The sequence below is a fragment of the Hirundo rustica genome, chromosome 10, assembly GCF_015227805.2.
Source record: "Hirundo rustica isolate bHirRus1 chromosome 10, bHirRus1.pri.v3, whole genome shotgun sequence".
Classification (NCBI taxonomy): domain Eukaryota; kingdom Metazoa; phylum Chordata; class Aves; order Passeriformes; family Hirundinidae; genus Hirundo; species Hirundo rustica.
Window position 1 is genome coordinate 4,722,721 of NC_053459.1, and position 22,316 is coordinate 4,745,036.

General features: G+C 53.6%; 3 protein-coding genes across 3 annotated transcripts in view; 2 read left to right on the forward strand and 1 right to left on the reverse strand.

The window, feature by feature from the left end:
- Nucleotides 1-4,939, forward strand: part of PAK2 (p21 (RAC1) activated kinase 2) — a 42,460-nt gene extending 37,521 nt beyond the window's left edge. Inside the window, exons 14-15 of the mRNA XM_040074163.2 lie at nt 310-447; nt 1,361-4,939. Coding sequence (XP_039930097.1) covers nt 310-447; nt 1,361-1,447 — 225 coding nt within the window. The 3' untranslated portion in view covers nt 1,448-4,939. The remainder of the gene's footprint in view (nt 1-309; nt 448-1,360) is intronic.
- Nucleotides 4,940-9,231: 4,292 nt separating this feature from the next.
- LOC120757277 (aquaporin-12-like) lies at nt 9,232-12,600 on the forward strand. Its single transcript, XM_040074497.2, has 3 exons — nt 9,232-10,295; nt 10,718-10,834; nt 11,724-12,600. Exons 1-3 carry the CDS (start codon nt 9,689-9,691, stop codon nt 11,903-11,905), a joined length of 906 nt encoding a protein of 301 aa, XP_039930431.1. The 5' UTR covers nt 9,232-9,688; the 3' UTR covers nt 11,906-12,600.
- A 1,848-nt stretch (nt 12,601-14,448) lies between these two features.
- LOC120757186 (galactose-3-O-sulfotransferase 2-like) lies at nt 14,449-21,684 on the reverse strand. Its single transcript, XM_040074345.1, has 4 exons — nt 21,668-21,684; nt 17,542-17,652; nt 15,949-16,867; nt 14,449-15,300 (listed from the first exon to the last, which is right to left on the reverse strand). The coding sequence occupies exons 1-4, from the start codon at nt 21,682-21,684 to the stop codon at nt 14,449-14,451; spliced, it is 1,899 nt and encodes a 632-aa protein (XP_039930279.1).
- Between the last annotated feature and the right edge of the window lie 632 nt (nt 21,685-22,316).

Consider the following 22,316-nt stretch of genomic DNA (forward strand, 5'->3'; position numbering starts at 1 on the left):
GCCTGCCTGTAACTGAAACACAGCACTTTGACCTCAGGCCTCTGCGATAGTTTAGGGAAAGTAAACCCAAGATATTATGGAAAGTGCTGCCGTGTCACAAACTAATCCTTTCTTTGCTAAGGCTGCCAAAACATCTTGAACATTTATTTGCTACTAGCAAGAATAGGTCATGACTGCCTACACACGTGGCATTTTTACAGTTCTAATCTCTGAAGGAGAGGTGGGCTGCAGAGCCCTCTCATCTGAGGCAGGTCAGTTTGGTGTCGTTTAAAGCTTGGGTTTGGTTATACCTTACTCTTTATTTTACAGGCTTTATATTTGATAGCAACTAATGGCACACCAGAACTCCAGAACCCCGAGAAACTGTCCCCAATATTCCGGGATTTCTTGAACCGATGTTTGGAGATGGACGTGGAGAAAAGAGGATCAGCCAAAGAATTGCTACAGGTGAGACTCAGCTTCTTCTCACAGTGCGAGGTCCAGAGTCAGGTCAGGCTGTGATGGACCACACCATGGACTGGCACCCTTTCTGTATTTTGTGTGTGTGTTTTCTCCTGGGAACTGTAGTGGGAGCAGTTGGTAGGAAAGATTTATAATACACTCCAAAGTTATTCCATCGTAATCTGTGATTTCACTCTGCCACTGCCAAAGCGTCCAGCAGTTCAGGAGCTCCCTTCAGAACGTGGCCACTGATAGCATTTGCAGTGCTTTTCATACTTCCACTTGCAAATGTCCCCCTCAGAACTCCTGATAAAATAATCTGCTGGTCTGACATCAGTGTTCAGGCCTTGAAAAGAAAAGTTTTCTTTCTGCCCTTAGGTTCTGCCCTGCAGGCTGAGCAGCTGGAGCAGTGTCCTTGCCACCGTGCCGCTATTCCTCCTTTTACTTCTGATTTTAAATACTTCCTGTGCACTGCAAAAAAGCTGGTTTGTTAAATGAGATCTGCTCGTAGGCAGCATTGTGTGAAGGAGTGAGAGAATCACTGATGCCATTCCTGGGCAGAGCAAGGAGTAGCTCTGAGGCAGATGGTGTAGAGGCTTTCCCAGTAAATCCAGCTGCTGCTCCGATTATTTCTTGTTTAGATCTTTGTTTTCCTTGTTGCAAGTGCAGTTTCAATACACACCTTTTGCAAAAACAGTGAGATATTCCATGAGAAACTCCACTGGGCAAAGCAGTGGGATCCCAGCTAGCTTGGGATCGTTTTATCCTTGCAACCATCCAGAGAAACACTTGAAACAAGTCAGCAGTTAAAATGCAGAGTCATCGCTGCCTAGCTCCATGGAAACATGAATCCTGCTGGAAGTCAAACCTTTAAAAGTGTCTCTTTCACTGATTCCTTGTGTTTCTGTCTTCCTGGCAGCATCCCTTCTTGAAACTGGCCAAACCTCTGTCCAGCTTGACGCCACTGATCCTGGCAGCCAAAGAAGCGATGAAGAGTAACCGCTAACATCCTGCCACAGCCTTCTTCCTTTTTTGTTTGTATTTTACAAATCTTTATAATATATGAAATTGTTACACTTCGGGGGGGAGGGAAGGGGTTTTTGTGGGGGTGGGAAACATCTGCAAAAGGGAAGAAACTCTCATCCAGAAGACACCCAAAATACATTGTGGCGACTCTAGAGATCCCTGTCTGGGGTCCAGAAGGAATTGAGGGCTGAATTACTGGCCTTTGTGGGGTTTTTTTAATTCTGATTTTTGTTTCCCAGACAGCCCAGAAATACCACTTGCTGTGCCCGGGGCTTTAAGGGGTTTTAACGACTTCGCTGTAACAGCTCCCGTTGTACCCGCTGGGTACTTTCAATACTTGAATGACAGATTCAAGCTTTCAGAGAGCAGTACTAATTTTACCTGCTGATCTCTTTGCCTCTCCTCTTCCTCCCCTCTGCTGCAATCCCTATGGGAAGCTCCCAGTGACCAGATTCACGGCAGGTGTGGTGAACGTGAAGGTACATCTTGCCCCTCGTTTCTTTTTTCGGATTAGCTGTCGCTGTACTGGAGAATCAACAACTCGGTTACTTAAGGAATCATAACGTATGGAGATGGTTTTCGCTTTTTGAGATGAATGAGGAGACAGAGAGAGAGGGGGAAGAGAAGTATTCAGCTGTTTCTCATGCCTGTGCTCTGTGGACGTTTTTTTTAATCAAAAATGTGGCCTCTTTGTAGAACCGTAATGATCGGTCAAGTCTTTGGATGTGGGTTATAGATGTGTAGGTTGGGGTCAGATACTTTATTTATGATCAAATGATCAGTTCTAGTCAGGGCAAGAAAAAACTCCAGCTGTCTTCCTGTCTGCTCTTTTTTCCCTGTTAGACTTGCTGGCCAGAAGCTTGAGGGATAATGTGCTTGGTGCAGTGGGTGGTTCACAAACATGTATCTGTGCTCTGACTTGGGCTTTGGAAGTTATGCTGGTGCCTTTGACTTTTTTTATTTTACATTTCCCTTCTTTGTATCAAATACATTTTTGTATATGTTGTAATTTCCCCCCTTCCTCCCCCCCCCGCCAAGCAAATAATGCATCAACCTACGGAGTTGTCAGAGTTTAAAGTATTAGAGCTATTTTTTCCCAGTTTTGTATGTGCTCCATTTGTACTAATGAAACCAGAAGAACAAATAACCAGATCTGAGGACACTGACGATGCAGGATTTTGGAAACGTGATCTGAACAGATGATGATGATGATGAACACCTGGAGATGCCAAAGTTGTGAGATGAAGCAGAGGGGAAGCAGTGCTGTCAGACCATTGTGGGGCCTGTTGGACTGGCTGGTGTCGCTCTGATCCTTGTCACCAAGGACGCTGTGCTGGCCCGGATGGCTGCAGCCAACCCTTCAACGCAACAAAAAGTGCCTCCTTCTGAAGGACAGCGGCAGCCCGAGCGGTCCAGCTCTTGGGGTGCTGCCAGGGGTGAGTTTAGCAGAGCCTGAGCCCCTTCTAACGCCACAGTCGATGCATTTCAACCTCCCCGAGTGTTTAAGGAAGAGCCAAGCAGTACCAATGTGCCAAATGAGTCTGTGAAAGAACAACCATGGCTTTAGTGGGATTGCATTGCATTCCCAGCGGGGCACGGCCTGGGACAGACAGAGCTGTGGTTGCCTGTGGACAGAGGACCCTGAATAACAATTTTTGCACACCTCTCCAAACATTGCTGGCAGGGGATAGAAGGCATTTTCAGAGAATTTCAGTACCTCTGACATTCTGGGGACTGGTAGCCAAGGTATGACAAAAAGTTCCAGGTGAGAGCGGCTGGGCGGGACGGCAGAGGCAGTTTGGGGGGATGGTGGAGGGGAGCAGGGCTGGGGTCTCACAGCTCCTGGGGGCCGTGTGGGGCCAGCAGGGGGCTTTGTTGGACAGGGTCAGCTTGTGTTCTGCTCCTGCATGCTAGTTAAAATCTGTGTTGGGTTAATTAACTGCTCCTCACAGGGATAAATCTCCCTGTTTGTGAGAACAATTACGGCTTTAAACTTTAAATTCAAAGAAGTGTCTCATGCCAGGTAAGGAAATCCAAGTGCATTTGCCTGGGAAAAAAATTATTATGAGCTGTGGACACTGTAATCACCCTGGTTTGAGTGTGTCCTGGCTCCCTGGTCAAATGGAGCAGTGAGGAGGCTTGGCTGAGGAAAAAACCTGTTGTACCAGTGGTTCCCTCTTTGTCCATTGCTGGCAATGGACTTGGTGAAACTCCTTGTGCCAGAGTTAAACTGGGAGCTTTTCTTGCTTTCTTTTCTTTCTTTTTTTTTTTTTTTTTGGTTTTTTTTTTTGGTTTTATTTTTTTTTTTTTTTTTTTTTTTTTTTTTTTTAATGGCACAATCTAGATAAATTTAGCTTTTTTAAATAGAAAACAAGAAGTCATAAGTAATTTTAACTTATTAGTTCCCTTTTATTGGTGAATGAGAACGGTTTAAATCACACGTTGCAAAATTTGTCCAATTTAGCCTGCTTAGGAGACGGTTTCTGAAGGTTCAGCCATCCTACTGCACAAAACCTGGCCCAATCCCGAGTTCCCAGACTGTGTGTGTGACCTGGGACGGTGCTCAGCTCCGAGGCTGGGAAGTGCCAGCATCTCCCTGGCCCCACGCTGTGGTGAGGTTTCCATGGGGATCAGACGTGGGGCTGGCAGGAGAGGAGAGAGCCAGGGGAAGGTTTTCGTGCCATGCTTTGGCATCTGCAGGGTCGGGCATCGCTTTGCTGAGGGTGTCTGCAGGATGAGGAGCTCCAAGGCTTGGGTTATCCCTGGTGGAAGCGGAGCCCTTGAGTGAGTGCAGGGCTGTGAGCTCTGCTGTGGACTGGGGCAGGTGGGGACCAGCCAGAGCTGGAGGAAATGATGGGAAGGGACGAGGTGCATCCAAGTGTGGGGATCCCCTGCGTCCCCCTTGGGTGCCCACCCATGATCCTGAGTGGGGATCAGGTGTGTGTGTGATCCCTGTGAGGTGTCAGTTGGGCAGCTTGTGGCTGAGGTGCGAGCGTGCAGGGAGCGTGAGATTCCTGGGGTGTTGTTATCCAAGAACAGACCAGAGTTCTCATTAAAAACAACCATGGGAATGAGCACTTTGCCCTGCCTAAAGTGTTAATGAGACTAATTGGAGCCTTCCCCCCTGGCTCTCTGCGCGGGGAGGTGCAAAAGTTTGGCTACAGCAGATGGGTCCCGTTGTCAGAGGGGCTGGGGAGGGAGCAAAAATGTGATTAAGGGTCTCTCCAGCTGGAATTGAGTCAATAAATCTCTCTGTCCTGTTTTTCCCTCTGTTCCTTATGCTGTTGATGGGAATGGAAGTAGGTGCAAGCTTTCTTTTTATTTTTTTAACTGTCTTCAGATGTTAATGTTGCCTTTTGTGTAATTTAATCCCATTATGTTATTTAATTGTTACTGCAATATTAACTACTGTATTTGTTGACTTTGTTTAATAACTGTTCTTTCAGGGCTAGAAATAAACTTTTAAAAAACCTTTGGGGTTTTTTTCCCCCCTTTTCCCTGTCCTGAGTTTATACCTTTGAAGACAAGAGTATCTGAAAGAGTTCATGTGTCGGTGTTTTACTGAGATTAACAGCATGTATTTGTATCCAAGATTCTTATGAGTGCTTTAATGGTGGTGGGTATAATTTTATGCTATACCAGCCTGTTTCTTTTGAAGTTTTATTGCTCCTCGGTGTCAGTACCAGCCTTGGGATCACCACAAGCTTTCCATGCTGCCGTGTGCTGCTGGTGGATGGCAGTGCCTCCCAGAAAAACTCTGGCTCGCTGATGGGAGGAGAGCGGCTCCAAAACACCCTTTTCACCCTCTGTGGAAGAGATCCCTCGCCCTCCACGTGACGTGAGCAAAGCAAAAGCCAGCCTGGCCCGTCCCAGCTGCATCTTCCCCCTTCTGTTTGCCGGTGCTGGGGTGGGACTGATGGGCGGTAACCTCTGGTGATGGTTCAGGAGCTGTTCCCAGCCATGGGTACCATCCAGTGTCCTGCTTATAAACGTTACGGCACAGGATCCACGGGAGTTGAGCTGTCCTGCTGCCTGCTGGGTTTGCTCCGTCTCCACTGATCAGCATTGGACCGTGGGAGCGAGGGCACTGAGTGCTGACAGCTCTTGGAGCACTTGGGATGAGATCCATGGTGCCCCTGGGCCTCCAAGGCTGCAGAGAAACACTTTTGTTTTCCCCTGGACCTACAAAAAGGCTGTGGGATGTTGGACTGCCAGTCCAGCCAAGGACAAGGAGGGATTTGCTTTGGGGTTGAGTCGGGGTCACTTGGCTCTGGGTGAAGTTCCTGCCTCGGTGGGGAACGGTGAGGACTTGGCATGTCCTGTGCTTCCCGTGTGTTACTGGGAAATGGGCTCTTCCCCTTTCTTTAATGCTGTACAAGCTCTGCTCCTACAAAGGGAGATAAGAAACCACTCACGTCCAGCAGCTGCTGCACCCAGACGTGACAATGTTGGTTTGCTCAGAGCCTGTCTCTTCAGGGTTATCAATTTGTTGTAGTATCTCGGACTTTGTATACGATCAGCTCTTTGTGCATTTAAACTGGTGTTCTCTAACACTGCATTTAAGTGATTTGGCATTTAATTTCTGGGGGAAAAGCGGACAGGAGGAGGAGGTGCTTAGTGGAACTCAGGACTGTCAGGATTTTGATACCTGAAGGACACCAGGGCTTTGCCTGATTTTGGCTCATGTGGCTGAAAGTTGTAGGTTCTTGGTAAATCCTCCTGAGTCTTGTGTGAACTTGCTCATCCCTTGCACGTACCTGCCTGAGGCTAAACCCAAGAGCAGCCCATTTTTTGGGGTCAGCTTCTTCAAGATTGGCTGTTTAAAACGTAGTTCTTGAAGGCAGTAAATTTGGGGCAGCAGTTTCTCACTTTCAGGGCTGCTGTTCAGCTGCAGTGAGTTACTGCAAAGCTGAGCACAGCTGTTTGGACTGCACCAGCAGCACGCTGGCTAAAACCAGGGTGGGTGAAAAGTGAGGATCCTCATTAGCAGCGTTCTCGTGGCGGTGCCTGAAGAGCATTGTCGGGTTTCAGTGCAGTTCCCGTGGCTCCTGTGCTGGAGCACGGTGCTGTCCACAGATCCCTGCTCACAGGGATTTGTACAGCTGCATTTCCCATCTTTTTTTAATAGAACTCGCGTTTTGCTCTCAGGATTATTTTTAATAAAAACAGCTGTCCTCTGTCATGTGAGAAAGCAAACATGAAAGTTTGCAACAAACTCCGGTTGTTGGTCTGCAGATGCGTGGAGGAAGCAGGTTCTTCTAAGAGCTGTTTTCCCTGCTTTGAATCCGGCCTAAGGAAGGATTTCTTTTCCTTGAGGGTGGGAAATACCCCCTTAGTGAGAACCATGACTTTCTGTGACTTCTCGACCTGCAGCCTGCCAGGAGGGAGCAGGGCAGTGCCAACACAGCCAAGGAATGTCCTGCAGCACATCATCACTTAAAATCATGGAATCAGTAAGGCTGGGAAAGACCTTTAAGGTCAGGTCATCAAATCAAATCCATCAGGATTTCAAATCCCCGTTGACCTGAGTGTTGAAACAGCCCGTAGGGACCGATGGTTTGGGTTTTTTGATGGGATTTTCCCAGTGGGAAGTTAGGGGTTGCTCATTCTCTTTCAGGCCCCCAGACTTCTGCTTTGGAGCTGTGTTGAGTCAGTGCAGAGGAGGGAAGAGCAGATGGGCTGTGTCAAGGCATGGATACGTCTCAAAGTGTGGATGTCTCAATGCACAGGCTCCTGGTGTTTCCTGGAGGGTTCAGGAGCAGCGAGTCCAGCTTGGTACAACTGTGGATCACCTATGGGGACACTGGTGGGACTCGGGGCAGCTCCTCAGGATGGTCTGGAGGGGAGACACGCCCACGGCATGTGCAGGGCTGACCTTCCTCAGGACAAATGTCTTCTGGAATGCCTTGAGGTTTCTAGAGCCGAGGATGAGCCATCTTGGTTATTTTTTCCTCTCAGTGAATGCTTATTCTAAGGATTCGGGTCTTTTCACAAAGCACAATTAACTCTTGGATCCCCTGGAGCCCTTTTCCCTGCCTGACCATGAAGGCAAACCTGCCCCAGCTTTCCATATCACAGCAGCTGGGAACATGTGGCTGCTCCTGGAAAGCTCTAATCCACCCCCTGCCCAGTGAAACTTCCCTTAAATAACCTGATAACATTTTTTTTTTTTCAGTGTAGCTGTTTCCTCTTTGAGGGTGAAAATAGTGAGGGAGCCTGGGTGGCTCTGCTCAGCTCTTGTCACCTTTCAGTGTTTTGGGGAGTGTTTTATTTTGCTGAACTCTGCAAAAGTGCCAGCTTGTCCTGTGGCAAAACCCCCCCACTTAAATATCTGCATCATAAGCCCTGAAAGCAAGTTTGGTTTAGAAAGACACTGATGTTCCAGCTACAGAAAAGGGGGTTTCGGTGGGAATATTGGAATTTTTAGATAGTTTTGTTCCTAGAGGAGCAGCCCCACAAAGCTGTCTGCTGTCAGCACTAACACAAATGAGGGACTGAGCCCCTGGCCTTGTTTGATCCCGTAGTTATCCTTGGAATCAACAGCTCCCAGCTCCTCTCTCCAGCCTGGGTTAAATGTCCCACAACTGCTGGATGTGCCTTGGGCGGAATTACGAGCAATGGGTAGAAAATAAGTTTTTAAACCTTGGAATGTTTATTTCCTAAAGCTGAACTCTTACAGCGATGGAGAAGAAGGGGAAAATCCATTTCTGGAGGAAGGAGAAGCTGTTGGAATTTCTTTCCCAGTTTTACCAGTCTGTGTCCCAAAATCTGGTGGTTTTCTTCCAGGGGCTGGATTTGGGCTGGATCGCTGGGTTCTTGTGAGTTTTTGTTTCTAAAGAGAAAACTCTACTGGTTTCTCTACTCCTAAGAAGCACAGGAGGAGGGGAGGTGGAAAGAATTGAGTTGGACTGTGATGTTAGGTATTTTATGGCTGGTTCTGTGGTGGTGAGTAGCTTTGACCAGCACTTTGTTGCTGCCAGAGGTCAATTTTCTTGAGGACAAAATGACTAATTTATGAGACTCTTAAAGAATATTTCATCTTCCGTTATTCAAGCAAAGTCGTTTGTTTGAGGTGAAAGATGGGTGCTTGCCCTGTCATCTGGAGGGTGAATTGGGGTGAAAAGAGTTAAACTGGGGGAAGTTCTGACCAAAAGCAGCGCAGTTTTGGGGGGAAGGAGAGGAGGGCTTGGATGATGGTGGCTGGCAGCGTGGTTCCCTCTCCTTGCCCAGGCTTCCCATGGTCTCCAAAGCAAGGGCTGTGAGCAGGGATCCCAGGGACCCTTCCCAAAACCACTGCTGGGTGGGCACTTGGGGATGGAAAGGAGTGGGGAAGGGAGATGAAAGGAGGTGGTGCAGGGGGAGATGCTGAGCTGTGGCCTTCACAAGCATCCCCACAACGCTGTGTTTCTTCTCTGCTGTCAAAGGCTGTGGAGGGAGAGGCTCCAATGCATTGGAAGCATCCTGCTCCTGCTTTTCATGGCTTGGGCTGCACTGCTGGAGCCACCTTGAGCTGTATGAGGAGCCTCAGCCCCGCTCAAGTGTGCTTCACACCTGGGGGTGCTGGTAATTTCTTCTATAAATGACACAGGAGGAAATAAAATGGCCCAAATCGAAGCTGTTGGCTCTTTGTGTGTGACAGGGCAGGGGGAGGAGCTGGGTTACCCGCCAGCACTGCCTGCCCTGGGGGTGCTGGAGGGATGTAGGGATGGCAGCTGTGGGTTCTGCTGCTGCAGGTCAGGGAAATGACCCAGAGGACGTGTTGTTTGCCATGGAATCCCAGAATGGCTTGGGTTGGAAGGTGCCTTAAACCCATTTTTTTCCACCCCCTCCATGGACACCTTCCACTACCCCAGGTTGTTCCCAGCCCCGTCCAACCCGGCCTCGGACACTTCCAGGGATGGGGCATCCACAGGCGTTGGAGCCCGTGAAGAAAATGAAGTCTTTTGTTGCTTCTGGAAGAGCTGTCAGCTCTGGGGAGCTGCTGTGGGCTCTCAGGTGTGAATGCTGGGGCTGGGGGCTCAGTGCCTGGTGGAGATAACGCCGGGATTTGCTGGGACAAACAACTTGGCGGCCGCTCCGTGTGGCGCTGGCATTGCCCCGTGGGGGCCGCACGTGTGGCCTTTCCCAGGCCTGTCGGGCTGTGCCACGTTTGCTTTTGCTTGGCTTTATAAAGGGAGCTTCCTCTGCTCCTTCCCAGACTGCCCCCAGCACAGCTGTCACCATGAATGGCTTGAATGTCTCCATTGCTTTTCTCCTCCTGGTAGCTGGGGTGTGCCAGCTGCTCAGGTGGCTTTCCAAGAGGCTCCTGCCCCCCGGGACACGCGGCTGCCTCGCCAGGGAATTTGCCGGCTCGCTCCAGTTGTGCGCGAGCTGCCTGGAGCTGCGGATGCTGATGGAGATCGGGCCCTGGGCTGGCGGCTTTGGCCCGGACGTGGTGCTGACCCTGCTCTTCCTCCTCTCCGCCGTCCACGGCGCCTCTTTTGACGGAGCGTCCGCCAACCCCACCGTGTGTCTCCAGGAGTTCCTGCTCCTCAAGTCCAGCCTGGCGGTGACGGCGGCCAAGCTGCTGGCCCAGGCTGCGGGCGCAGGGACGGGCCGGGCTCTCACCCGGCTCTGCTGGTCCTGGGAGCTGACGCAGCTCCACTTCATCCAGAACCTGATCGCGCCCGAGTGCAGCTCCTCCATCCGCGCCTCGCCGCCCCACGCCGCCTTGGTGGAAGGCTCCTGCTCCTTCCTGTTCCACCTCGTCCTGCTCAAGGTGCGACAGAGTCACCCCCTGTACCGCGTCCCCGCGCTGGCAGCGACCGTCACCTTCCTGACCCACGCAGGTGAGCAGCACTGGAGCTTCTTTTTCTGAGCCCTTTGGAAAAGTGCCTCGTTCCTGGGGGAGGAAGAGCCCCCTGTTCTTCATCTTCCAGGACTGGAGAGGTAGGGGTTAACAAGGTAACGACTACCAAGGTGTTTGTTTTCTGTTATTTTGGGGAATATTCGTTTTGGGATGAAGATGGCGGTTTGGGGTACCTGTGCTGCAGGTGAATGTCAGCTCACAGCCGCAGCCCAAGACTGGGATCACTTCCCTGGAACGTCCCCTGCTGCAATCCCTCGGTCCTGCACTGAGCTTTTCTGCTTCCCACAAAGTTCAGGGTGGGATTTCCCCAGTCCAGGAAGGCAGGCAGGAGGGGTCACAGCCCTGTGTCACTGTTCCAAAGGGTGCAGTGGGACTCTTGGCCACGTTTCTCTTCCCACACAGCCGGACCGTTCACGGGGGCCTTCTTCAACCCTGCCCTGGCCACAGCCACCACCTTCCACTGCTCGGGGAGCAGCTTCTGGGACTACATCCAGGTCTACTGGCTGGGGCCCCTCGCAGGTGAGATCTTCCCAGGGGGCAGGAGCTGGCATGGGGGCAAGGCAGAAGTGCTCGGTGTAACAGGGACTGTTCTGGCAAAGGGCTGAACTTGAGGTTGCCCGTGGCAAGTGTCATTTTTCATCCTGCCTCGTTGTCTCTGGAGTCATCTCTTTGCTATGCAACTTTTTAAAATCCGACTTCTGCACGGTACAAGGGCAGAGATCTCCCTGAAGCCGAAGTCTGGGGGAGGGTTAGCGAAGGTGTTTTAGGGCAGTGGCAGGCTGAGCTATGCTTTGAGGTTGTCCTCAGCTCCAGGGTGGTCATGGGGAGCTGGACGTGTGCTGGGAGTGGAGACAAGTCCCTGACTGGAGGGTGGAACCAGGGGAGGGTTGGGCTCTGCTCCCAGATAACAGTGGTGGGACAAGAGGGAACAGCTTCGAGTAGCCCAGGGGAAGTTTAGGTTGGGTTTTGGGAAAATCTTTTCCCTGAAGGGTGGTCAGGCACTGGCACACTGCTGAAGGCAGTGGTGGAGACACCACCCCTGCAGGGATTTAAAAGCCGTGTGGATGTGACACTCGGGTCACGACCAGCGGGGAGCTCCACTGAGGGAATGGATGGACTCCGTGGGCTCAGGGGATTTTCCAGCCTTAATGATCCTCAGCCAGAAAGCCACTGGGGTGGTTTATGGGTCAAAACAAGCCTTGTTTATCATGTTAATGGCACAGTGGTTAAATTCTCCTTAAAGCAGCACAGCGAGGGTCCCTCAGCTCTTGGTGGGGATGCCAGTGGTGCTGAGCTGCCTTTCGGTCACGGTGGAGGTTGTGACAAGGATCCAGAACCGCTGCTGAGCTGTGGGGAGGGCGGAGATGCCTGACACAGCGCTCGGAAGGGATCTGTGCTCTCATTCCAGGGATGCTCGCTGCCCTCCTGCTGTTCCAGGGCAACATCCCACGCCTCTTCCAGAGAAACCTCCTCTACGGCCAGAAGAGCAAATACAAGGTGCCCAAGGCAAAGGTGGCAGTGCAGGTGGAGGGTGACAAACCACAGAGGAAGAGGAAAGCGGGGAAGAGCAACTCAGAGCCCCGTGCCTGAGCCCAGGGTCCTGGCAGCCCTTTTCCTGGGAAAGGGCTTCCCACTGTGGAGGATTTTGCTGCTCGTTCAGTCCTTAAAGCATCACAAAGGAATCCTTGCAGGATGCCTGAGCCCCCGAGCTCCTTTGGGAATTGCTTTGAAAGCCTCTCTGGAGAGCCCGAAATGTTTCAAGCCCGAGCTGCTGCCTCAGAGAGAAAACACTTCTGCATAAATTGCTGGTTGTCTTGCATTGGCAGGAATCTTACAGAAAGCTGGGACCATTCCATGGGCAGGCTTGAGCAAGCCGGGGTTATTGCATCGTGCAGTGACTGAAATAACCCCACTGGGTCTCTTGCAGCCGTATAAAACAAAATATTGGCCAGTAACTGCCTTGGACACTTGGGATGGGGAGGAAACAAGCTTTGATCTTTTGAGTTATTAATGGATACTCGTTAAAAATTGGTGGGTTTTGAGCTAAACTTGATCTGAAGTCCTTGAATTGCACAGGCTGAATCTGGCAAGCCTTGGAGAGGAATTAAAAATGCTCCAAGAAGAGAGTTCACTGGCTCCTCTGGGGATGTGCTTAGCCTGGGTTTTGGTGCTGTAATCAAGAAACGGTGCCCAAAGGGTCTGTGGTTAGGAAAAAAAAAAGAAAAAGAGAGATCCAGACAGCTGCTGTGGTTGAGAAAGTGCATCCCTGGACTCTGCTCCATGTCTATGTGAAATACTCCTAACTATAAAACGACAGTTTGTGGGGGGGGAAAAAAAAAAAAAATAAATAAAATGCTGTGGTTGGCATTTGGGTGAGTGATGTCATTCCTGGGAGCCCTGCTGGGAGACATCCCTGAAAATGGGAGTCACTGTGATGCCCAAACCACCTCTGCCCTGCCTGCTCTGGAAAAGGGGGAAACACCTGCTGGGAAATGGGGATCCCCCCGGGCTGTGCTGGGGCCAGGGCACTCCTCAGGGAGCAGCACAGGGAGATTGTGGGGCTCTGGCTGTTCCAGTGTCTCTGCCCTGGATCACAGCTCCTGACAGGAATCACCTGCTCCTATTTCCTGAGGTGCAAACAGAGAATAAGCAAGTGGCACCCAGTTAAAACCTGGGGTGCAGGTGTCAGCTGCAGGTTTGGTACCCAGTTTGGTCCAGCCCTGCTCCTCCCTCCACTCTGCTGTGTCCACGGGGAGACAACCCCAGGCTGCTGCGTGGCCTCTGGGGTGCCCATCCCAGTTGGTTTCCTCTGGGATTGCCCTCTGGGATTACCTGCAGGCCCCCAGGAGCCCCAGACCTCAAACCACGAGCCCACCCCACATCCCAACACGACGAGTGAGGGCGGCGACCAACACAGCCACACACGGATGAGGCCCAGAGAGGAAACTTTATGAACACACAGCACCCCAAAGCCATGGAGCAAGATCCCCAAACGGTGCCCTGCCCTTGTGCCTGGCTGGACGCTTGGCACCACCCTGGGAAGGGCATTGGGAGCACAATCTGGCTTTTTTTTTTTTTTTTCCCGGTTAAACTCAGCAGGAGACTTTTGGGTGGAAACTGAAACCTTTGAGGCTCTTCGTGGCTTCCCCAGGGAGAGCCCGGGATGCTCAGATCCCCCCGGGCAATTTTTTCAGGACCTCTTTTAGTTTGGAAATCGTGCTGAAAAGCCAGAGATGGGGCCTCTGTTTGTCCCAGACGTTTTACCGGCTCTGCTTTTGATTCAAGGAGAAGTGCAGGTTGAGAAAAGTCAGGCTGAGTTGCCCTCCACAAGCCATTCCTGCGGGATCTTTCCCCGGGCAGAGGATATTCCCGTGGCAGCCCGGGGCAGTGGGTTGGGATGTCTGGCTGCAGAGAGGCTCATGAGATGTCACACAGGGATGGAACTGGAGTCTGACACTGCAGAGTAGGACGCTGATCCTATAAATGCAGCATCCAAAGGCAACCTGTAACCACAGAGTCAGCACAAAATAATCCTGGGGGTCACCTTTTCCCGGTTTTTTTTCCCCCTTTTTTTCCATTTTTGTTTGTTTGTTTCTTTATTTTGGTGGGGGGGTGTCTTGTTTGTTTGTTTGTTTTTTCCTTTCTGGACATATTCAAATGTTTGAGGTGGGCTTTTGGGGAGGTCGTCTACTGGGCAGACTGATGCAATTAAGGGGAATTTAAGGAGTGACAATGCTTTTGTTATCTTTAATTAAGAGGCTGCTTTTCCAGCACGGCAGGGGAGAGCTGCACAGACAGACAGACTCGTTCCCAAGCTGTAAACCAAACCCCGCAGCTCTGATTTACAGCTTGGCCCCGTTCTGTTGCAGTCTCTGGTGCGAGGCTGAGGATTTGGGCTGCCCTCCTGGATCTGCTCCCGGCCGCTGGAGCCCGGTGCTAACTGGGAGGATTTCCCTCTGGATAAATCCCGTCCAGCCCCCGGGAGCCCCGCTGCAGCCCGTCCTGCCCGCGGCGGCGCCCGGAGCCTGCGCTCAGCGGCGCAGGGACGGAGGGGAGCGGGGCAGCCCCGGGCGGGAGCGCTGAGCCCCGCTGTGCCCGGCGAGGGCGGATGCAGAAGGATGCCCGGGGGGGGCTCAGTGTCGGGTGGTCTCCAGCCGGTGCCGCGGGGCTGGCTCCTGCCGGGAGGCAGCGGGGGTCTCGGGGGGCGGCGGGGGGAATTGCTTCTTGTAGAGGAGGCTGCTGTACTGCAGCTCCGGCGTCACCAGCCGCCGGCAGGTCCGCTCCAGCTCCTGATCCAAGCCCTGCTTGAGGTTGTAGCCCAGGATCCTGGCCCCGCCGTGCTGCAGCGGCAGCAGCGAGGAGTCCTTGATGTCCTTGGGGCCCACGCTGCCCGTGCCCTGCAGGCAGGTCCGCGCCAGCTCCGCCTGCCGCGCCCGCAGCGCCTTCACCTCCCGCCGCATGCGCTCCCGGCCGATGTCCCGGTCGATCCTTTCCCAGAAGGTCCTGTTAAAGTGGCTGTAGATCTCCCAGTCCAGCCTGTTCCAGGCCTTGAGCTTCTCCACGGCGGAGTCCGGGAGCGCGGACCTGGTGCTGCTGTCCCGGCTGTTGAGCGGGAAGGAGACGACGCTGTCCAGGTCCCAGCACAGCATCTCCTTCAGCAGCACCATGGACTCGTCGAAGTACTCGGAGATGAGCAGGAAGTCGAAGGACGCCTCGATGGCCTTCAGCATGAGCTGCACCCTCCCGGGGGACACGTCTCCGTCGGGGTTGAAGCCGAAATCGAAGGTGATGAGGTTCCTGGCGTAGTGGCGGTCGCCGCTGGCCGGGTTGTAGTAGCGGTAGGGCTGGCTGAGGAACTCCTCCAGGCTGCGGACGCGCGAGAAGGCCGACGCGCCCTTGTAGTACACGAAGGAGGACTCCATCAGCTGCACGGGGTTCCTCAGGATGGAGAAGTACACGGCGGAGCTGGGCACCACCTTCTGCACCTGCCGAGGAGAAAAAGGAGGGTGTGAAGGTGGGCTCGGAAGAAGGGACCCGCTCGCTCACAGTGCTGGGGGGCAGAGGCACCTGCTGGGGATGGAGATGGGGGGTGCTGGGGAGGATTTCAGGATTTCAGGGTGCAGCTCGTCAAAGGAGCTGTGGGAGCTCCGGAAGAGTCACACGGGGAGAGCAGTGAGCAGAGCTCTCCACAGTGGGCTGCCACAGCTGCGTGGCTGGGTTGGGATGGAGGTACTGCCCGTCTCCTTCCCTTTCCCCATGTCCACCTGTCCTCAGGTGGCATTCAGAGGGGGGGTTGCTGGGCACTGCTGACCTGAGCTGATGCACTCTGGATGTTCTCCTCTGCCTGTTGGTCCCCCCTGGGCCTGTCCAGGGAGCAGGACATGTCCCAGGGCCCACCAGACATAAAAGAGATGAGACTTGCTGACTGCTACAGACGCTGTCTCCCGCTTTGCCGTGGCTCACAGCTCAGGGCTTCATCAAACCTGCTCACTGAAGCTCTCAGGAGATGCCAACAGCATGCCAGGTACCGTGGGCAATCCTGGCTGGCTTTAGTTCACCCCTGCAGAGTTCATGTGCTCGCCAGGTGCCCCTCCTTGTGCCCCATGAGCCCCTGTGCCCCTCCCCGCCCGTACCTCCGGCTGCAGGAACCGCATGTGGTGGCAGAGGATGTTGAAGCGCCGGGGGCTCCGCGGAGAGAAGCCCTGCACGAACCTGGCCAGGAAGTGGTGTGGGTAGTAGAGCTGGAAGCCCCCGCCGCGGGGGAAGGCGAAGGTGAGGTTGTGCGTCTCCCCGAAACGGAACAGGACGTTCATGACGGTGCTGCTGGCGCTCTTGTGGACTTTCAGGAAAACAATGTCAGTCTTGGGCTTGCACGTCTTCCCTTGAGGGATGACCCCTCTGGCCTGCTGACCTTCTACAGCTGGTAACTCCTTGACCTCAAAGGCTTCTGTCCAGCTCGGGAAAAATCCTGTCTCCAGGTCTGTTTTGTAAGAATCCTCTGCCTGCAGAGGTTGGGCTGAGTTTGGGATGGGCTGTGTAAATGAGGTGCCCCACTCAGGCTGGGGAGAACGCACAGCCTGAGGCTGAGTCTGGCTCTGTGCCTCCACCTGCGCCATTCCAGGTGGGGACATTCCCCTCTCCTCCTCTGCGCTCAGCCTGTTTGCTAGGACGATGAACTTGCTGGTGACAGCTTCTGCCAAAACTGTGGCGACCGTCCCAAGAGGGCTTGGAGAAGGACTTTCTCTGGCTGCTTTTTCCAGGCCAGGAAGCTGGGGTTTCGGCTCCGTGGGTGACACATGGGCTTTCACCTTCCCGCTGCTCTCCTCTGGCTGCTGCATCCAGCGCTCCTCCTGGCTGCTTTCCAGAGGGGACTCCTGTCTGAAGTACAGATGCATCCTGAGAACATCCTCAGCCGAATCGGGGGCTGGCTCGGCTCCCCTCTGTCCCTGAGGGGAATCATCCTCCCACAGCAGGTTCGGGCTGTGGAGGGCAGAGCCCAGCCCGTGGCCCGTGCTCTGCTGCAGGCCACGCTCCTGCTCACACTGGCAGCTCCTGTGATGGGGAGGACACAACGCTCAGCTGCTGGAGATAGGAGGACAGAGCAGAGGCAGCTCCTCTCCAGCCCAATGAACCCCCTGGCCACCCAAAGTCACCCTAAAACATGTTTCCCTCTTTTCTTGGGGTGGGTGTCATTGCCGGTGGGTGTAGGGGCTTCACTGCTGCCCTGGAGGATAGGAGTGCGTGCAAGAACTTGGGCTTGATCATCTTGGAGGTTCTTTACAATGTTAATGATTCTATGAAGAAGAGAAGGACAGGTCAGCAGGGATGTGGCAGTGTCTCTGTCTTGCTGGAGCATGACAGGATGGTGGAAGGGGCAGAGCAAGAGGAGGCAAGGAGAGAGAAGAGCTGGTGGTCTGGAGAAGCTGGAGGAACGATTGCAGATAACCCCAGACTGGGAGGACTGGGCTCAAGGGCTGTAGGGTTTTGTGGAGAGCCTGGACAAAGCCCAAAGCAGCCTTGTGTGACCCCAGGGTGGGCTCAGCTCTGGCCAGGGCAGAGGGGTGAGACGTGGGACCCCCAGAGGGGCTCTCTCACCTGGATTTCCTTCCCTGTCTAAGGAAGACCCTGCTGGGTGGTTTTCGGGGGGGGCAATTCTGAGCCCACCTCAGTGGCCAGCAGAAGGCTGGAGGACGAGGTGCAGGTTTATAATTCTGCTCAGGACCTACCCAGGAGGCTGCAGCTTCTCCACAACCTGAAGTGTGACCAGGAGGAGGATGAGGAGGCTGAAGGAGATCCAGAGCCGACTTGGCTGGCACCTGTAGATTGCGCTGAGCTTCCTGTGAGGAAACAGACATTTGAGACCATTCGTGGGGAGAAAAAGCCAAGACCCGTGATGTGCTTGAGGCAGGCAGGAAAGGCGCCTCGAGGCTCTTTTATTTTTTATCTTTATTTAAGGTAAGGTCACGTTTTCAGGGGCGGAAATGATTCAGAGGCAGCGATAACCGAGGAACCTCCGAGGCTGTGCCCCAGCAGCGCAGCCTCATGGAAATTTCCAGATGGGCCACAGATATTGGGCTGAAAAGCAAACAGTGATAACCACCGAGTCCCTTGGCTGCTGAGGGACGCCTTCCTGGAGCAGCCTGAGCTCCCCCCAGGCAGCAGGAACAGGGCACTGCCTGTGTGCTCCCTGCCCTGCCCGGCCAAGAAGGATCGGGATCCTGTCTTTATCAACATGGACAGGAAAACTCTTTTTATCCCTGCTCTCCCCACTCTCTGCTGTTGGACTGCCATCTGCACAGGCTCCAGCTGTGGCTGCAGATGTGATGTCACCATGGAGGGCCTGGGTTTTAGTCTGATTTCAGCCACGTCTACAACAGCAGTGTGATTTCTTCAGGCCATCACAATTGTGCTGTCAGGGTTTGGGTTGTGTATGGTGACGTTAAGGCCATGGAGATGCTGCCACTGGGCTCCTTCTGTTTGTAGGGCTTGCTGCAAACCCTGGTGGAGCTTGATTGTAGCCTTAATCTTCAGTGGCACGGTCGAGGGGCTGAATTTCCTGGAAAAAAGGATTTGTTTGTATTTTATCTTTTCACAGAAGGGTTGTCCAGTCCTAGGAGATGTGACACTTGGAATCATGGGTTAGTGGTGGCCTTGGCAGTGTTGGGGGAAAGATTGGACTCGATGATCTTAGAGGGCTTTTGCAACCTGAATGATTCCATTATTCTGCTGGTTTTCCCCCAAAGAGCTCACTGTTGCATAACAGGAGATGATTTGTACTGAGGATCTGGTTAAACCCTCCAGGACTGGCCTCTGCTGTGGGGGAAGTCCAGACTGCCAGCCCCAGGGAGGGAGAGAGGGCCACAGGCAGCAAGGATCTAAATGGGAGGAATTAATGAAAGCAGAAATTTGGGCAGAGCCTGCTTGGAAGCTGCATTCCAACAGCCACCCTGGTTTTGTTGGCATTTCTGGCTTCCTGCAGTGGTCAGCTTTGGACCAAGACAGTGGGACAGGGACTGCACAGACCTGCTTGTCCCAGAGCTTCTTCATCTCCATGGTGCTTTATCTCCTGCTCTGGGCAGTCCTGTGACACGTGGGAGCAGAACTGGCTTGGTGAGGCAGCGGTGACACAAACGTGGGCTGTCCGAAGGGGTCACGTGCATCCCACTGGCACAGGTCAGGAATTTAGGTTTGCTGTTGAGAAACTGGATTTGTTCCAGGAAAATCATCAGCTGTCGTGATTAAGTAGTAGTTTGATAATGACAGCACTGCTTGCAGTGGCTGGACACTCGTGGACACGGTTCTGCCCTGCTCCCAGCAATGTCCCTTCACTGAGCTGAAGCTCTCAGCTCCTCCCAGGAGGATTTTAGTGCCTAGAGTACTCAGGACTGGAAAGGCTGGGAGGTCTTGGGCCGTGGCAGTGCTACTGAGGGTTCAGAAGGTGTCATTACTGCACGTAATTAGTGCCCATCAGCATCACAGCCTCCCCAGCCCCGATGGCATCCTGGAGGTGTCCACGCTTGGATGGGACAGGAGGTGACAAATGCACGTGTGGGTCACTGCCTGGCCGTGCCACGAGCACGAGGAGAGCCAAACAGATGTGACAAACAATGGAGCAGAAAATGCCAAATGCTTAAACAGAGCTTAAAATGCCAAGAGGTTCTAAAGGGGGAGGGCTGAAGCAGAGACCCGAGGCTGCCCCAGAGCTGGTGTGAGGAAAGGTTTGTTGAAATAGCTCCATGTGGAAGATCAGAGAGACCACAGAAGGAGAAGGCAGTGAGAGAGGAGCTGCTCCAGGATGAAGTGATTCCTCTGGATCTGGTTGGAGACTCGATCCAGCTCTCCCATCACTCCAGGCAAGGCTGATCATGATTTTGTCTGGCTGACCATGGTAACACCAGCAGCAAGAATGGAATGAAGAGCTGCACTGGATATTTAGTGCTACACACAAACTCTTGGGCGGTCTGCAGGAGCACACAGTGATGAAGGCAGAATGATGGAACACTTGAACACCTCCCCCCAGGCAGAGCTGGGGGCAGCAGCCTCTGCCACTCCCATATCTGTATTTGATGTAGGTATAATTCTGGGCTTGCTTCCACAGAGGTCCTAAACTTTCTGCCAGTGAGAATCGGAGAAAGATCCAGGTCCTTTGGCTCTTTTGAGGCGGCTGTTGTGTCGGTGGAGCGCCCAGCTGAGAGCACACAGCACGTGTTGGGCTGACATGTGCTGGGGCTGGCCAGGCTGGCACAAAGCCAGAGCCTTCCTTCCCTCCTCCAGGCTGGCTCCCATGGGATACATGGACATCAAGGAGGGTGAGCTGAGAAAGCGGCCGTGCTCAGATTTGCACTGAAGATGCCAAGAAGTTGCACTGAAGGCAGCAAAGCATCCATTAAATGGCACATGGTGCAGCCCTGGTCTTGGAGGCTGGAGCAGGTTGGCAAGATGGAACTGGACACAAAAAACCTCCAAAATTTCTAAACACCTGACACCAGAGCACCTGGGAGGTGTCCAGGCTGCGCTTGTAGGGTAGATTGGGCTGCAAGAGCCCAGCTCCTGCAGAGTCTTTGGAGATGCCTCCATCTGCAGGCAGGCTACAGCTGAGGAGCCCCTCAGACCAGAGCCTGCGTGCTGTCACCTCCAGAAGTGACAACCAGGGTGCAGAGCTGCATGCAGCACCCCAAAGATGCCTTTGGCTGCAAGGGCTCAGTGGAAGAGCCAGAGCAGCTGGATCCCCCTATGCTGGCTCGAGGAATTTAATCCAAACCTGAACTGATGGTCAAGTCTTTGCAAGGGATGGTGCTCCAGCTGTCTCAGCGCCAGCCCCAGCAGGGAGAAGGTGCCACTTGTTCTCAGCAGGACTGCAGATTTCCCCTCCGTTATTCCCCCCCTGCTCCAAGCAGAGCTTCCCTCTGAGCCGTGCCCCTTCCCTGTCCAACACAGAAACAAAAGCCCCAGCCAGGATGGGTCTGTGGCTGGAAGTTTCCGGGCCCTCAGGGTTCCAGCCAGCTGTGGGTGCTGCGGGAGGTGCTGAGGCTGAGCTCACCAGGCGGGTGAGTGGCAGAAAAAGATTTGGTTGTTTTGCTGTGCCCAGATATCCTCCAGGCAGCGAGCGGAGTTGCACAAGGAATTAATGTACACAATACCTACGCCAGCCACCAGCCTGCTCCCTATGACCAGCCACTGGAGCCATTCTTTTGGCAGCAAATGAGAAATTGGGCAAAATGGACAGCAGGATGCTCAGGTGGCACAGCAAGGGCACAGTGGCACTGCCTGCCTGTGTCTGTGCCCACCCTGCACCTGGCAGCTGGGTTGGGAATTACCCCGAGCCCTCTCAGCCTGCAGCTCTCCCCCAGCCAAGGATCTCTGCTCCAATCAAGGAAGTTCCTTGCCCTTCCCTCATCCCTCCTGTCCAAACCAGAGGCTGGGGAAGAGGGCACCTCACCCCAGGGCCTGCCATGTGAAAAACTTGCACAGAGACACATTTCTGCTCCACACCTGCTCCTCTGGTGATCCCTCAGCTGGGACGCTGCAGGAGGGACCAGCACCCTATTGCCCTGCCAAGGTCTGTGCCATTCTCCTTCCTTGGCGGCGACAGCCTCACAAAAGACGCTGTTTTCCAGCCACCCTTGGAGCGTCACCAGAAGGGAAAATCCCCATCACCCCAGACTGCCCTGCACTGATGTGGAGCAGGAACATCTGCCCTGCCCATTCCCATCACCACCTCAACTGTTTCCCAACACAGAGGGATCCGCAGGGACAACACCTCTGGGTAGGATGGAAAGAGAATTTTACTTAGGGAAACGGTATTTTAGTTAAATAAATAGATAAAAATATTCCACTTACGTGACCAAATACCTTCTGAATTTCAGCATGGTGAGCTGGAGCCTTGGCTGGGGAGCGGGTGGTTATCATCCGCCTGGGAGACTGGAAAGCAAACACCCCGAGCCTGGATTGTGTGCTGTGGCCAGAGGCCCCTCCCTGGGGGGGGCACTGGGACGGAGATCCCGTCAGACCTTCCCACCAGTGCCCTGCGCCTGCCCCAGGGAGTGCCCAGCCTCTGACAGGGTGACTGGCACCTTCACCCCTGCCACGTCACACGGCGCCTTGGGCAGCCTGTCCACCCGTGCCAGTGTCCCTGCCTCGCTCCTTGGTTTCGCCCATGGCTGTTGGAGTTCCACTTTGACCCTCTCTTCTCCTTCCTCGTGCCCTGATTTTGCCTCTTGACGAAGCCGAGGGCAGAGGTGGTTGTGATCGCTGAGCTCTTGGTAATCCCGATGTCCCCAGGTCGGTGCTGCTGAGAGCCTGGGATGGCTGGGTCCCCCCTGCATGGCAGGGACCTTGTCCTCTCCAACACACCTCGGCTCCATCCATGCTGGGCTGGGGGTGTGGAGTCACCAGCTCCCTCCTTCGCTGGCTTGGGGAGCAAGGGGGGCCGGTCTGAGGATGGCACATGGAAGGCATCCATGTGTTAAATGGTGTTTGGAGCAGGGAATGTGATGAGGGA